Genomic DNA, 15,300 nt, shown 5'->3' with positions numbered 1-15,300 from the left:
CCTGAAGTACAGTAATGGCTTCAGTACAAAGCTCAAATACCAGATTAAGCTCAAGGCCAGTGCTTTAATAACAAACCTCCCAGGCAAAACATCACTAATCACTGTAGAGCATGGCAACCGCAAAACACAACACTAATCTTTAACATGTACAGCAAAAAAAAGAGCATGATGCAGATCAGATAAACTAATATCAAAAACAGATGAATAAACATTGTAACCTGCAACTGTTAACGGATATAAATTCCTTAATGAGCTCTGGTTAATCTGTTGTTATCTCAAACCCTTCGTGCCCCATGTTGGGTGCCAGAAAGGACTGTCGTGGTTAAACCTCAGCTGGCAACTGAGCACTGCTCAGCCACTCATCACTCTCCCCCTCCCCAGAGTGAAGTGGAGGATCTGGTATGTGGTATTTCAGAAGAAACCCCCCATGATCTTTGTCTTTTTATAACTGTTGATTTTAAAACTTGAAGATTAACACTGCTTTCCTAGGTCCCTGTGAAGTCACCCAAATAGAAGTGCTCTGAGTTTTAAACACAATTTTGTGTTGTTTCCCTGGGCATCAGCAGGATCTAACTTGGTTTTGTACTAGAGCACTCAGGCATTTTTGTCCAAAACCACGTTTTCTCTAACGTCACTTACCTTTATGCTCTACTCTGGTAGTTTATGTAATTCAGACAGCTAAGAAAAAAAAAATAGCTCGGTCCAATTTTTAACAAGCTTGAAGGAAGCTAAAAATGAGAAGGTTGAGTTGGCAACAAAAATTTTACGGTGCTGTCACCTGGCTATATTGCAACTCTCTACATATCTGTTATTTGTTAGTCAAGTAATTCAGAATGACTGCGTGCCATTATTTCCATCCATTCTTTCTACTGTCCCCCAAACTGGCAAGGTGACTTACAGTAGCTCATTTTATATGAAGTAGTGACCAGCAGTTGTCCTCTATGACATCCAGTAATCACACATTGTATATTAGACCATTGTATTTACACAGAAAATCATTTAGGCTTGACCTTATGGTGTAAACTGGAAACAAAGTGTTTTAAAGCACTATAAATCAGTAATTTCCTGCATCATTTTGCTCTAAATATCTAAGGGGAAATGTTCTGCCTTCCAGCATGTTTTTCCAGAGCCTGAGCTAGCCTTCACTGATCAGTCTTCAAAAAAGATTTTTGTGGGTGGCCGTGAGGAAAGGCACTGAATATCATATTATTTTCTGAAAAATAATACTGGCTTAATTTGGGGAAATGTTAGCTTAAGCTTCTTGCAGATGTTGCTGAGGTCCAAGTGACCACAGCTGTAACCATAGTTTACCACATAGAAACGCTCACTTAGATCTTATGTAGATTGTTTAGATTTTTTTTTTGCTCCTTTTTAGTGTTTTTGCCCTTCTTTGCTAGCTCAGCTACATCTTTTGGTGTTAGAAAAAAAGAAAAATAATACAATACAAAACCTGCATTGTATTAAGGATTCTTTAGTCTTTTTGAGGATCCTAGAGTAACTCCATGGTTACTCCACATGTTTTAGTGTAAGACACTTCTGACTCCATCATTTACTGAGGGATATTCAAGTGTTTGACAGTATTAGTACATTTTTTCCATCTCAGATCGATGAAAAGCTAATGCTGACATACTAATTTTAGAATTGTTTCTGGTATGGTTATACAAATTTACAATTTGTAGTTCAGGAAGCCAACTAATGCTGTAGATCAGTGAAATTGCCCTCAAGAGGAGCGGGGGGGGAGTGAAGTGATAACCAGAAAAAAGTTGGGGTGGTAAGGAGATCAGAACTTTTTTTAGTAGAAAGCACTGTAATATCTGCCACAGAGCTAGCGGCAAAACTTTGAGAGAAAACAGTAGGAAAAACACTTAGTAAATGTTAAAATACTAGATTTGTAAAATTACTAAAAAGTATAGGTATGAAATGGGTGTAGCATCAAAAAATATCAATACCAATGTGTTCCAAGTTTTTGTTTCAGATCTGTTCAGACAAGTTATTGAAAAGTTTGGGGTGTTTTGAGTGATTTTTATACTGTTCTGTATCACGCTGTCAAAATTCAATTATTTATTTTCAGATTGGGAAGAATGTATTTTTAATGAAGACTTAAATAACAGCCCAAGACTTTTTTTAATATTCTCTTGTGAATCTGATTTTCAGTGCACTACTCCTTACCTCTATTATACTGTATTTTGTCTGATTGTTAGATAACCGCTTGTAAGGCAGAAATGTTTAACAAGACATCTCCAGTTAAATTCTGTCAGCTGAGCACTCAGAAGCTCTGCATATGCTCCTGCTTGGAAAGCTAAGCACAACACGATGACTGCCAGGTTTTGTCTGCCTTGAGCAAATACTAGGTATAGACCGAGGCAACTGAGCTTCAGATATTCTGTAATGGGAGTCACAGAAGTATTGACTCAAATTAAGATCAAAACTCTTCTTAAGGGATGGGTTTGTGCCCAAAATGTTGTTACACTGATCGTTTTGTTACAACTTTAGTTTTTTCTTTCTTCTCTTTGTCATGTCTAATTTTCTTCAGATTGAAATGTTTTGTAGAAGCGGTTGATAAATCCATCACATAAAACAGTTTTCATGCTCACATTGCCATATTTTGTTATGAAACATGGCATATTGCTTTTGGAACCCCAATTTCTTTGTCCTGTTTTTCTCTCTTAGATTATACGAAACACATTGCAAGATATTTATAGTCCTTTTTGCTCTTAAATATCAGAGCAGTCTGCTCTTAATGGTTTCAGGACATGTACCATCTCCTAGCTAATATTGCTTTTTCTAGAGAATTGGTCTTTCTGTACGTGCTCATCTGCATCCTCTGCATGTTATCCGTTGTATCCTTTTTTGTTCAATTCATAATTCGTTGACTCCTTGGTTATGTTGGTAAAAGATACTGTCCTGCTCTTTCAAAAACTGCTGTCTACAGAGTTGCCCGGCACACCGACCAGTTTTAGCTGGGTTAAGAGAATTGCTGGTGGTAGCTTGTACCTAAATTTGTCCAGCTAATGAGAAACCGGAAAGAACACGAGACTTGAAACTGAATTACTGGCTTTAACTGAAAATCTCAGAGGCGCTTCGTTGTCATGTCTCCGCTTGTACTTGGAAAAAAAATTCCAGGAACTGCTCTTATTGTTGTTCTGGGAACCGGGACTGTGTAAGTCAATTAGAAATGAAACTGCTAGAAAGCGTGGTGCAGTACTGTGACAGTCTGTTTGACTGTTACCATAGTAATTACATAAATAAATTCTCTTTACTAAGAGAGGCATTTTGTGACCTAGAAGTTCTTCTGAAGAAAGTAAGTGCTTGAGTGCTGTTTTTCTCCTGAGTGTAGTAATTTTTCATGTATGGAAATAAGTATAGAAGTGTCGTTCTTAATACTGTGTGATGTCAGTTAACATAATGGTCCTTTAAAGCATCTCTTCTCTACTTCCTTTACTGACAAAGTCTTCACACTGTAGGTTTTCACAGTTGAAGGTTGTTGATACAATTCTCAGCCTCAAGATTTTTGGCAGGACATTTTGTTGCTGACTGATCTATTATCATTTCCGACAGTCAAATGGTTCACATCGGGTGGGTTTTAGTTTATGTATTGTACACGATTTCTTGTGTGGAGAGGGGGGAAAACTGGTATCAGTTCAGTTTGTCTTTGAGACCTTTGGCGTTTGCCTAAAAATCTTGAGAAGCAAGATTTGTCCAAGAATTAGTCATACTGAAGCCTGGTTACACTGGGGAGCTAGGTATAAACGTGGTAATTACTTCAGATACAGATTGTTTCTATAGCGTCACTGCCAGTGCAGACCACCAATCTATCTGGAAGAGGCTCGTAGCAGTTGCTTTGAGGGAAAAAACGTGTGGAGGATGAGCCTACAATGCTATTCTCTTGGATAATGTTCAGCAAAAAGTACATAGTAATGATTATTGTATTCTGTAGTGCCTTGTGGGCCTACATGTGCAGTTGTCTTTTGAAGCAAAGTGGATTTTTCACATTCACATTTTGTAGCAGTTACTTCCATAGCTGAACACTCGGGCTGTACGATAAAGTAGCTGGTTTGGGCTTTTGGTCCTATTGCCTGATAATTTAGTTTGGTGACTCTGATAATCCATGGGCTACTGTACTGGCATAATGATAACTCTGTTTTATTATTTTGGTAATAATTCTTTAAGTTTTGACTTTTAAGCATTGAGTTGGTGTTTTCAGAATTACACTAACTCTAAATATATATATATTTTTTAAATAATGATAACGTTAGAGCCCTTATTAAAATGTAAAGTTGTCATTTTCCCCTGTTCATTATTTTTGCTTTTATCATCATTGACTATCATAGCTATTTTTTTCATTCAGTCATTGCAAGTCATGAGATCTTTTTTCAGTGAGTTTATTTTTCCTAAAACTGAATAATTTTGTGCTTCTGGCAGCCTTCTCTTCCCTGCCCCTGCCACATTCCCCTGTCATTTGTGAATGTTAAACAGCAGCAGTCCCAGCAGAGAGCATGAGACTTCACTGATAACCTCTCTCCACTGTGAAAATTGACCATTTATTCATACTTTCAATATCTGTCGTTTAGCCAGTAACTGCATTCCCATCTGCCCTATGGCAGCACTTTTTTTAAAGAGCCTTACCTGAAGGAGCTTGTCAGAGCCTCTGATCTGAAGATCTGGAGGTCTTCTGCAGGATCACCCCATTCAAAGATGTATTGACCACTTTAGAGGAGAAACCTGGGAATTTGTGAGGCATGACTTCCCTTTCTCTGCCCTGGTACTGCCACTGAAAGATGGTGTTTCATGTCATCCTCCAGCTGCTCGTTTCTGTCTCTTCATTTGACAAAACGCAAACACTTGCATTGCCATAAGTTGAACTGGATAGGGCAGCTGCTCTGAGTGGAAAACTAAGGCCTCCCCTGCCAAATGTGTTTACATAAACCAACAAAACCCCTCCAGCTAAATAAAAACAATGACGATGACAAAACCTCAGTTCCCTGGACCAGATCTCTGACTCTGCTGACACAGGAGGGATTCGGGATGGTGGGGGGGGGGCCGCAGGTAGATGGAGAAGTTTGCGACTTTGTCTTTTGGTGGAATACTGGCTTGTACTGACTTAGAGTATTTGTGTAGTTAAGGCTTTAATGTGCTGAATATTAACTCCTTGGTTACTCAGCGAGCCTTTGTTTTTCTGTATAAAAAGCCCTGTAATTTGTATGAGTCTTGAGCAGAAAAACTGCTGAAGGAAGTGGTGCGAGAGCCTGCTGGAAGCTGTGTAGTAGCAGTCTTCCCAGGGTCATCCTGAGTAGTTTAAACAAAATAGTTGAATAAAAATGTAGTTCTGCTTGTAGACTGTCTTCCAAAACTCCTTTCAAAGTGATTCTTAAAAAGTTAGTCTCACAGGCTTGGCAAATAGGAGCGGTCCTCAGGACCGTGGTTCATTTTTCTCTTCAATGTTCAACTGGTAATTGGTTTGCAGAGCTACAAAGCAATAACTGTGTCAGTAGTTTCCCTATTTGCAGAGCGTTATCATCAGTCTGTGTCATATTTTTGAACATAGCAGTAGTATTAGTGATGATCTTAACACAGAAGGTCTATCATCTTTATGGTTAAAATTTAAAAACTGGAGAAAAAAATTGAAGTTGCTGGAATCCCTGGGTCGTCTTTAAATTTGCTTTACTTTTTAATTTAGCTTCATTTGGTTGCTACTGTTTTCAAAAGCAGCTGTCACCCCAAATATCTCATTGTGCCCATCAACTGTCTTGCTGTGATACGCTGCTTGAGGTTTTTTTCATCTGTCCCCACGCCTTCCCGTAATTTCTGTGGAAGACACGTATGTGGTGGGCCTCTCAGAAGTTTGATGGCTGTTTTCACATGCATCCTTCTCCATTGCTAGGAAGCATATTTTGATGATGCTCTTGTACCCTGCAGTGAGGTGGCCCCATGGACCTTTGCTGAGGGACCCTGTAAAACGTACATAATTGGTTGATATAAAACCATCTGGTGAAGAGGAGTTTTGGGAGTAGAGGGGTTGAAAATTGCGGTATTGATTGTTCTGAAATGACTTCTGAATTCTACCAAGACTTGCCAGGTCTCTCCAGAGGCTTTTGAGGGAGACTAGATTATTGCAAAACTGCAAAGACAATGGATTTGCAGCATTATTTAGAGCAACACAAGTTTAAGATGCATATCCATGCTGCGGTGACCTGGCTTGCTTTCTCTGACTGAAGAGATTTGAACTCCTTTTTTACTAGGCCTTCAAATAACTTTCGATAGGAAATCTCTATTTCTCCCTTTAGACATGCTTGATTTCATATTAATATGTATGTATATAAACTAGAGACCTCCTAAATCAGTTCCACATTTCCACAATGGGTCCTACGTGCCAAAGCAGAGAACAGTTATTCTTTTTTTGGTGCAATAGCTATTTTATTTTCCAAGAAACTGGAACATGAGAGAACTGAACTTGAAAACTCCTAACACGCTTGAGACTAGGACACCTGCTTTCAGGTCAGCTGCTCACATGCTTCATGTCAAGGACTTCAAATAGTCAGAGTTTTCATGATTTGTATGTGTATCGGTATGTGCTTCCCCTGTAGTTTATGACTTTCTAAGCCTCTTGTGTGAGGAGGAAAAACCTGTCAAAGTATAACTCTCAAATGACCAGAACTAATTAACAGTCATTGTTTCTTTTCTGCTTTTCTTTTTTTCCTCTGCATACTACGCATTTAGATAAAAGGAAATCCTCACAAAGCTTGATGACAGTATTACTTGATTTTAAATGATGGCGATCAGTAAGGTAGGAATAGGACTTGTATTAAACATGTATTTGCTCTAAGGAGTTAAAAGCAGATCTGACAGTATTCTTATATGAATTAAACCGTTAATGCTGCAGTTGTTAATGTTTTTCTTTATAAATTTTGTAAGAACAAGCCCTAATACAATCATAATTTATATAACACAACTCATATGTTTGAAATTAAAACATGGTCCTTAATCTTACTGTTTTTTCATGGTAAATACTATTTAAATTTAGACTGTGAAGTATATTTTGTTTTGGCAGGCCTAACTTATTTCAGAAATCTGAATACTAATTTTCATGTGAAGCTTCTGAAAATACAATTGCAAGCAAAAGTCAACTATCTGGGTGTGCAATTCTGTCATGGGAAAGAGAAGTGGAAACAGCTCACGCCAATCCAGTCCTTGCACTTCCATTCCAAAGCTGTCAAGTCTAAATTGGCTTTGTGTTGCCTTGCAAACTCACAGCCACCTTTTAGCATATTATGAAGAAGAACATTTCTTAACGTTATGTATCGTATTGACTGATTCAATAATTTGAGATGGTGTTGATTATAAAAAAAAAAAAAAAAACAAACCAAAAAACCCCCAAAAAATAACCCCAAGGGAGCTGCATTAAAACTTATTGTGGACAAATAACTAGAACCTGAAAATGTGTTAGGAAATTATTATAAAGAATAAAAACATAAAGCAATAAAAAACAAAGACAAAAGCAGCTTTTAAAATACTGCGAACTGCTCATTAGCGCTGCTGAGAGTAAAGCTGCTCAGGGACTTCCTCTGTAGTCAGTGGACTACACCCAAACCCCAGGGTAGCTGTTCTCTGTATTTAAGGATTAGGTATTTCATTTAATCTTTTCATGGAAACCAAAGTCCAGTTAAACATGTTGTTGGGACAGAGCTGATGTAAAGATCAGGACGCTGGGAAGCACCTGTGTGTCCTGTAGTTTCACCATAGCCAAATAAAGATTAGCCAACAAGAAATTCTGTCTGTTTTGTCCATAAAAGGAGCTTTCAGATTGGGGAAAAATCACCACAGATGCTTGCGATGCAGGTGTTGCTGCAGGGAAGCATCCTGCAGAGGCGCACCTAACGCAGTCCTGCTCGATTCACAGAGCTTAGCATTGCAGAGTTATAGTTAGCCCTGGGTAGTATGAGAGGGGACTGGGTCAAATTTCAGTCTTATTCTTCATTCTTCAACGGTGGCCGTTTGACCCTGAGAAATTTTAGGCCTTAATTGCTTTCTCCCTTTTTGCGCTAATAAAATGGGGCTTCTCTAGCCATTGCAGGGAAGTCTCAAATGAAAAGCGGCATTCCACTTAATTGGTAAAATTTATTCTGTGGCTGCATCTAGTAACATTAATCACTTACTGAGCATTAAATTAAAGTAAAAGCTGTGCAAAACTCCTTTCCTGTGAAAGGAATGCATTGGAGTTGACCTGTTAACCTGAAATGCTGCTTAAAAGCTTTAAAAAGCAATATAAAATTTGTAAAAGAGAGTGTGAATAATGTTGCTTTAGAAACAAGTTACTGATAAACATTCCTGTTCGATAAAGCTGGACACGGGGGTTAAAGTTCTTTTGTGACTATTACTTAGAGGACTGGTAATTGTCTGGTTAATGACATTATATTTCGCTCATTCAATTGAGAGGTAGATTGTTGAATACCAAGTAGTGGGACTGAAGCTGAACAGAGTTTGCCCTGATAAGCTTGAAAACTCCCTGCAAGCTGCAGAATGTGCTTCAGATTCACTAAGTAGAAGTCTTTTTCATGTTTAAATATAAAGAAAGGAGGCAAGGTTATAATTAAACCCATCGGTTTTGCAGGATGGGGGGTAGATGCATTTGAGAAAGCTCGCCTCTGCATATTTCTACATTATGGCATACTCTGGTTTTTTTGTGAGGCACCAGACTCGTCAGTGTAGCACCTACTTCTCTTCAACTACGTGGCTTTGCGTTTGGAAAGCTACCAGCGAGAGCGGTAGTGGTCCCTGGGGAAAGAGCACAGAGGGCTTCATCTAAAGTCCTCTCAGCTGTAAGATGGCAATTGTGATCGGCAGAACTCCCACCTTAAATTTCACCAGGTCTGAAAACTAAACAACCTTTTCCTGTTCATGCAACCTCAGCGCTAACAGTTTCTGCAGTCAGGGTAGGCGACCTGACCGTGGTTTGCCCAAGGGCATGTGTTGAGTCAGTGCTTTCTCACATCTCACCGTTGCTGATGCTGGCTGGTCTGTGCTTCTGGGGACCAGCTGGGTGACAACACCCTGTTTATCTTGACACATTTTTAACCACAGTATCAATTAGTATTTGTAGGAGCCAAAAAAAGATGTATTGGACTCGCTACACATTGCTACTCGGTTTCTATAAGTAGATGTTTCTATTCAAAGAATATCCTCTTGCTAACCGTAGTTCATCTAACTGATAGAAAGCAGCAGTAGGTTTCATAAATTCCTCTAGGGTCAAGTTTTGCATGCCAATCAGCTGATTGAACAGGTTGTTGTCAGTAAATGCGGGACATCTCATACTCCCTGTTTTCTGCTCTTTCCTGCTTTGCTCCCAACCTTCATGGTGTTGCTGCCCTGTCTTTTCTTAATGCCTGTTCTGGCTTTGCTTGTGATTCTCTGCAGAGTTGGCTTGAATCTGGTTTTGTTTTTTCTGTTGACTTTCTGCTGGTTTAGTGCATTGAATCGACTTACGCGGAAGTTGACTGATTGTCAAGGCTGGCGAGTGGAAGAGGAGGAGTGGAAATGATGCAAAAGTAGGCAGGTCTCTTCCATAGGTAGCAAGCTGCTGTGTCGCCTCACCTTATCTAATGAAATCAAACTCTGTGTAGTGAAAATTGGAGCAGGGTTGAGAGAGGACCTGGAACTGCTGGTCTTAAGTGCTGGCTTCAAAAATAGTAACTTTTGCTTCTGTTTCTTGACCTCTCATTCCTCTTTATCAACCCCTTTTCCTCCTACTGATGCTTCACTGAAAACAATACTTCCTCAGTCATTAATAGTTAAAATGTGAAATGAATGACGCGGGATTCACTCTTAGTCAAGGAATCAAGAGGCGTTTCAGCAATGAATTAGTGATTGCTCTGGGAAAGAAACTTGGATTCTTCAGAGCACAGTGAAACGCTGATGGGAATAATAAAAAGGAAGAGGCCAAGTGGCTGGAAGAATGAGAAATGGGGAAGGCCATGTCTCTGCATTTCCAGCAAGGGCAGCGCTGAAAGAAACAAGTGGGAAGTGCGTGCACTCTGAAGTCCAGGGAAAGATGATGCAAACCAGCCCAAGAGCTGATCTGGTTCAGAAACGATGGAGAAATAACTATGTGGTTATGAGTCAGTAACTGATGTTTTTCTGTTATGGATGAAACAGCTCCAGTATTGCCAAAGTCATAATTTAAAAATTACACAGTGTGAAAAATTGTAAATCTCAAGTCACTCTCGTCTTGTTGCTCTGAATTTGTAGTTGTTGCACTTCAGAAGAAAAGTGTTCTTTTTTTTAGAAATAAGGCTAAATGGGGAAAATCTTAATGCTAGTTTTAATTCTAGTAAATCTAGTCGAGTTTTACTAGGCCTTTTCTTCCTGCCTTAGCCAGGTGATGCAGCTTGCTTTACATGCATGCTATGCTCCTGTTTGTTATTGCAGCTACAGATTTGTCATCTGTGCCATCATATTTTAATATTAGTAACATGCATTTGTAGGATCAAACAGACCTTGGACAATCAGATGATGCATTATGTACAAAGTGTTGAGCTCATTGATTTTACTGCTGTCTTTGAGGGGATCATTTGGAGGAAAATCCTGCACGTGTCTGGTTTTGCCTACTTCGTTCCCAGTCTTATGGACACTGCTTTCCCCCCGAGAAGGCAGATATTTGCTAGTCGGATGTTCTTCTGTTGCTTCTGGAGTTCTGATGCTGCACTATTGGAAGGCAACATTATGCTCAAGGTTGAGTCTCCTCTCTAAAGAAAATAAAAAAACAGAAGCCAGCAACCCTGTGTTTTCAAAATTAATTATAAATATGATACCAAAATATTTTCCCATGCAGTCTTGCTGTTTCAGCATAATTCTGTACATCACACACAGGCAGCAAAAGCCTGAGATTTTGTTTCTGTAAGGCTGCTGTTTATTACTAATGTCAGCAGTAGTACTAATGTTGCTTCAGCCAGAACCTTCTCCATTCCGCTTACATCCTCCCTGCATCGCCTCCTACCTCAAGCTCTTAGTAGGTTCAGATGTATTCCAGCTGCCTTGCCTAAAATACTGATAATTGACCTAAAATAAAAATGGTTTTTGTTTTTGGGCATGAGGGCAGAGACCTAATGTGAGTGACTATAACTCTTGCCAGAGGTAGCTCTGGAACGTGATACTGTAGAGATCTGAATAGTTCCCAGTGCAGTTAGATGAGTTATGACCGTGTTTGTATATTATCATGTGTAAAATATTGGGTAGATGTTGTAGCAGAAATGGATTGACACTAGATACAGCAGTAACTTTTAGTCACCAATGTGGGTTTTTTTCTGGAAATGTGACCTTTTATGTATTTTCTTGTATTGTTCACTCTTCTTTTCAGGAATGGTTGTTTAATAGGAAGTAATAAGAGACTCTAGAATACAACTGTGTCTGAACTCTGCAGTTAGCCTATATCTAATGGACTGCTATTGAAACAGAAAAAGTGTTTGGTATTTAATAGGTAATATTGGTCAGTTAAATAGTTCAAATTTATCTGGCAAAATATGAGTGTTCTGAAGTATTTCAAAGGATTAATATTCTGTTTAGGATCATAGCTTGGGGGTTGTTTTTAGAGAAGAAGGAACAAAATCCATCCAGTGTGGTTGTCTATTCTCAGTATAATGTACTGTTACTGTCATTTTTCTAGGGGTCACCTCTGTTCCATCTTATCAAGCAGTCAAAAGAACGAGAAGGCCAAACTGATCAGCCTGAGCCCCCTTCCACTCTCCATCTGCCTCTCCAACATAATCACACTGCAGCAGACCTGTAAGTGACATGCGTGCTTGAGGTCTAGTAAAATGTGTAGTTAATACTGCCCTTAATATTTAAATCCACTTCTATTCTGTTTTCCTACTTGTTAGGCTTGGTACTTAGGTTTTGTTGAACTGTTGTATTTGCTGCTGCTTATTATACATGTAAATTTAGCTAAATCAAGTTCTGAAATAGTTTTTTTTCAAGCCCTATCAAACTTGTAGTTGCAAACTGTTTTCTTACTTGTCTAGGAATAATTAAGTCCCTTTATCAGGTATTTAATCAATAACTTGATTTTTTAATTCCTGATAGGGGAATAACAGGTTACTGTAGCAATTAATTTCTTCTAATGGGGGAAGAGTTCCTGCAAGTATTATTCATATAAAATTGTTCCTTTATCCTGTGATGTTGAAATGCTTAATATGTGCTGAATCTCCAGCTATCTTTCTCCTGTGAGATCTCCTAAGAAGAAAGCACCTCCTCTAGGTGCTACTTCCACTCCAGATGGTCAGCCAGCTGCGACCCCCCAAACACAGAAACCACAGAAATCTACCTCCCTCTCTCTGTTCTACAAAAAAGGTTTGTTGCTGCTGTACGTGCTGAAGTTGCAAAGTTATCTCTTGTTATTTATCCTTTTTTGGGTTTTGGAGCTCAACATTTCTTAAGATTATAATAGAATCTGTAGTAAACACCATGCAAACCCTCAGCTGCTGTTGGAAGAAATAGTAAAACGATGCCAGCAGGTTAATGCATGCGTTCTGCACACTGCAAGATTGAACTGAACACTTATCTACTGATTGTGGGAATGGCCCTACGGGCTCAGATGGGGGGTTCTTCTGTCATAGTATCCTTTTTCCAGCAGTGACCATAAATAGATGTCACGGGAAGCTAAAGAACTGGGCAAGCATATATGGTGCTTCCCCTGAACGCTTTCCCAAGCTTTGACTTTCTCCAGCTCAGGGGTTTTCCTGAGCCTTTTGTGATGTCCGCTTAGTAACTCTCAGTAGATTTGTGTTCCAAGCGCTTGTTCAGACTCTTCTTGAATCAACATAGACATACGTGTGCAGCATTGTTTGGTGTGGACTTCCGTGTGTCCACTACCTGTTGTTTGAGGAATCTTTCCCATTTATTTGGAACCTGGCTTCCACTACCTTCATCTGATGGCTCGTAATTCTTGTAGTGGGGGACGCTGAACGTTTAATTGCTGTCCATCCTCCATCATGCTCCTTTTATTTTGTATACCCCTATTATTACCATTTCAGTTTATTTTTCTTCTCTCTTTCTCAAGTGTATCTACTGGCCTATCTTCGACTACATACCCTGTTCTTTCGGCTTCTCTCTGAACATCCTGACCTGGAACCCTTGATCTGGACCCTCTTCCAGCACACCCTGCAAAATGAGTATGAACTTATGAGAGACAGGCACTTGGACCAGGTAACATTGACAAAAAAGTTTTAAAATGTTTAAAAAGACTCTCCTTAACAAAATGTTCCTTATACATTCTTTAGCCATTAGAAATTGTAATCTGAGTTTTTATTTCTCTACTGATCACTCAAAGGAGAAATTAATTTAGGGTGAAGTCTATCATCTCAGTTTTTTGAAGTACTGGCAGTTACTGTGGGATCTTCACATACCATTTATAGCTATTTTCAAGATAATGAAGACATACCAAATTTTCTAATAATTTGCATAAGAAAACAGAAAATACTGATTTTTCTTTGGGAAGACAATGCGTGTGGCTGATAAATGTTTTGTTATTCTACCCTAAAATTGCAGCATGTGAAATCAGTTTGAGAAGATATCAGATCCAATTAGTTGATTGTCATACAGAAATGGAGGGAACAGTAGTTGACTGATATTCTGGAAGTTCTTATGAAGTTGAGTTGCATGCTAGTTTGCAGAGCACAATCAGTAATAGAAAGCTTATCAATTGATTTCTTAACTTGAAATGAAGAAGCTGAATTCATTTTCTGCATTTCCGGTTGTCTTTTCTTGTTTCTTTAATAGATTATGATGTGTTCCATGTATGGCATATGCAAAGTAAAGAATGTAGATCTTAGATTTAAAATAATAGTTTCGGCATACAAGGAGCTTCCCAACACAAACCAAGAGGTATGGAAATTCTTTAATGTTATCCTTCCATAAAAATGCTATAAACTAATTGTTTCTCTCTGTCTAAAACAAAAAAACCCCAAACTACGCTTGAACATCAGGTCAGTAATGACTTTTTTAGCCTTGCAAGGTGTGCACAGTGGCGAAGCCTTTTTTTGACAATTGTATGTGTGAAAGTAAATGGAGCTTAAATTTGGAAAACGTTGTTAAAGTACTGATGAACTGCGTTCGCGCTAAGGAGCTGTGCCAGTTAATTAAGTAGGTGCCTCTACTGATGTTCACACGTTTGGAAAAAAGAAACAATTTAAAACAGTTCTAAATAGTAGTTACAATGGCTTGCATACAATACATATGCCATCCTAGCTTGTATCTAACACAGATTTTTTGAATGGCTTTATGAGTTTGTCAAATGTAAAATTGTCTTTTTTTTTCTTTTTTTTTTTACTGTGTATGATTTTCTCACCCTATGTAGACCTTCAAACGTGTTCTTATCAGGGAAGAACAGTATGACTCCATTATAGTCTTCTACAACTTAGTGTTTATGCAGAAGCTGAAAACGAACATTTTGCAGTATGCCTCCAACAGGGTAAGCTGCCAGTTGTGTTCAGTATTAATTATTTAATAGAACAGGAATAGATAGACAATAAAACCTTATGATTCTTTTATTATTTTTATAGCCTCCCACTCTGTCACCTATCCCACACATTCCTCGCAGCCCTTACCAGTTTTCCAACTCTCCTCGGCGCGTCCCTGCTGGCAATAACATCTACATCTCACCCTTGAAGAGCCCATACAAATTCTCCGATGGGTTTCAGTCACCCACAAAGATGACTCCAAGGTCTAGGTAGGTTGCTGACAAGCATTTCTTTGACTAAATTAAAGGTGTTTTGGGGGTTTTAGTGGAAGCAAATTGGAAAACGGCGCAGTCTAGTTTGTCAGTAGTCTGTGGTTATTATATCTTTTCTGGTTAAAAGTTTTTGTCCTGTATTTGGAATCTTTATTCATCTTTGAGCGCTTTTCTGTTTCAGCTGAGTCAGTGTGCTCAAGGAGTTTGGGGGGCTTTTTTTCTTTTTTTTCCCCCCCCCCCCCCCAGAATAGTCACATCCAAGAGGGGTTTTCTGACCTAGTTGCTTAAATGTTGTTGGCTTGACTCTGGATCACACTCCTGAAAAACATAGATGAGCTTTGTACACTTGTTTAAAGAGAAAATACCATACCATTTTTGGAACAAAATGATTCAGAGTGTTCAGTTGACTGAGCAGAACATTTCAAACCGTTGGTCACTAGTTCTCAGCAGACGAGGACGACAGCAAATGTGCAAGTCTCCAGTGGGTTTTTCAAACTAGGATCAAGTGAGTCCCATTGCACCTGGCCCACTGTGTGCATTTTAGGTTGAAGTCCTGCATGGTTTTGATTACCAAACACCTA

At 38.9% G+C, this 15,300-nt stretch overlaps 1 protein-coding gene across 1 annotated transcript in view; it reads left to right on the top strand.

The window, feature by feature from the left end:
• Positions 1-15,300, top strand: part of RB1 (retinoblastoma 1) — a 91,552-nt gene that overhangs the window by 71,637 nt on the left and 4,615 nt on the right. Inside the window, exons 18-23 of the mRNA XM_009319982.1 lie at positions 11,657-11,775; positions 12,200-12,339; positions 13,049-13,194; positions 13,768-13,872; positions 14,345-14,458; positions 14,550-14,716. Of these exons, the coding sequence (XP_009318257.1) occupies positions 11,657-11,775; positions 12,200-12,339; positions 13,049-13,194; positions 13,768-13,872; positions 14,345-14,458; positions 14,550-14,716 (791 nt within the window). The remainder of the gene's footprint in view (positions 1-11,656; positions 11,776-12,199; positions 12,340-13,048; positions 13,195-13,767; positions 13,873-14,344; positions 14,459-14,549; positions 14,717-15,300) is intronic.

Source organism: Pygoscelis adeliae, unplaced genomic scaffold (assembly GCF_000699105.1).
Source record: "Pygoscelis adeliae isolate BGI_AS28 unplaced genomic scaffold, ASM69910v1 Scaffold32, whole genome shotgun sequence".
In the NCBI taxonomy this organism is placed as follows: Eukaryota; Metazoa; Chordata; class Aves; order Sphenisciformes; family Spheniscidae; genus Pygoscelis; species Pygoscelis adeliae.
The sequence above is the reverse complement of the archived record's forward strand: the minus strand, read 5'-3'. Positions and strand labels throughout refer to the sequence as shown.